The 1547-nt window shown below is 52.7% G+C and overlaps 1 protein-coding gene across 1 annotated transcript; it reads right to left on the reverse strand.

Moving 5' to 3' along the window:
* Positions 1-584: 584 nt before the first annotated feature.
* Positions 585-1028, reverse strand: PPTG_22169 (hypothetical protein; the record flags this gene model as incomplete). Its single annotated transcript, XM_008902063.1, has 1 exon — positions 585-1028. One exon carries the CDS (start codon positions 1026-1028, stop codon positions 585-587), a length of 444 nt encoding a protein of 147 aa, XP_008900311.1.
* Between the last annotated feature and the right edge of the window lie 519 nt (positions 1029-1547).

Below are 1547 nucleotides of genomic sequence, written 5' to 3' on the forward strand. Positions count from 1 at the left end.
GCGAAGTATCCGAATCGGCGAGCGGCGTTTGTCGGCTTGAGCCATCGAGACCATCCCATTTTTTGTGAAGCATGCCAGTGCGCGCGATACTTGGTATGGGTAGAGACTGCCAGGGAGTGGCGGAGCAGCAACGCTCCCATACGGCCGATAGATCGTCGAAGAAAGAGTCGATGTAATCCTGTGACCATGAAGCAGAGAAGTTAGACCATTGTGTCGAGATTATGTCACCCCATGCCCTTGATCCAGCGTCCGCCATGACGTTGAGCTTCCCCGGAATGTAAGATGCCGTGCACCCGAGGTAATGCTGGAACTCAGCCAGGGACAGAAGTCGATGGTATAATTGTGCAGTTGGGTGCCTGCTTGAACGCCGATTCACCCACGTCACCGCTGATGTGTTGTCGATGTGGAACTGCACGTGTCGGTGGAGTCGGTCGTGCGGATCGCATCACATAGGCCCCCAATGCAAAAATGCCAGCACGGCTCTACGCAGCTCTCGGACGTTGATCGAGAGTGTTTGTGACTCCAGTAACGAGAATTTGTGACGAAGAAACCGTTTGTGAGTTGGTTCCAGTGCACAGAGACCTTCACCGCTTGCCCATGAAGACGTGAACCACCGGATCGGATGAATCTGCAAACAGGGCTACAGGTATGGAGTTAAAGCTCTCCGGATGATGAAGGACGGCGCGAAACCATCGTAAGTCATCTCGTGCTGCAGTGGGGAGCCTTCGCTGACCAAATCGCGGTAACGTATTAACACTGGCTTGAAGTTGCTGGAAGAAGGCTCGAGCGGGCCAAGAGCAGCTTGCTACGTGTCGAAGGCTTCCCAAGACCTTGAGGATTGACGTCTTCATGGTAGTGCTGCTGGATAGCAGCCTCGTGACCCTGTTAGTGGCCTTTTGAATGTTTTTACTGGGAATGGAAACACAACCGTAATCGGTATTCCACATAAGACCTAGCGCCTTATTCACAGTTGCCCACGGTGTAAATTTCAGCTCGTTTATGGACGATGGGCCCAATACCGTGGCCATTGCGCGTCGCAGTGAGATGTTGGCGTCAAAGGATCGGCTTCCTTCATCAATCTCAATGCATGTGTGATCATCACACCACACGTTGTCAGTGAACTTCCAAGCCGTTCCGCTTCCGAACTAGTAGTAATGGTCGACCAGGTTACCTACGACTGCGTAGTATGATGGAGATCCTCACCACCCAAATCCGCAGGCGAGCTTGATCACCAGAACGTCCTTATACCTGAAGCAGAACATGTGTACTGCCTCTGCGTTGATCGATACATGGCGGAATGCACCCGCCACGTCACCAAGCTTCAACAGCATTTGTGAGGACCGACCCAGCATTTTGCGCTGATAGATTGGCCGTGCGATGGCCCTTGGTGGATTGTACGAAATCGGAGAATGGTCACTCCGATCCGTGTAATCGTTCACCGAGGCATCTGGCGGAAACGAGTAGTCGTTGATGAGACGAATATCTTGTTGAGCAGCACCTGGCTTGTCGACTACAGCAAGCGGGCTGACGAAAATCTCTGGCCACTG

The sequence above is a fragment of the Phytophthora parasitica genome (assembly GCF_000247585.1).
Source record: "Phytophthora parasitica INRA-310 unplaced genomic scaffold supercont2.12, whole genome shotgun sequence".
Classification (NCBI taxonomy): Eukaryota; Oomycota; class Peronosporomycetes; order Peronosporales; family Peronosporaceae; genus Phytophthora; species Phytophthora nicotianae.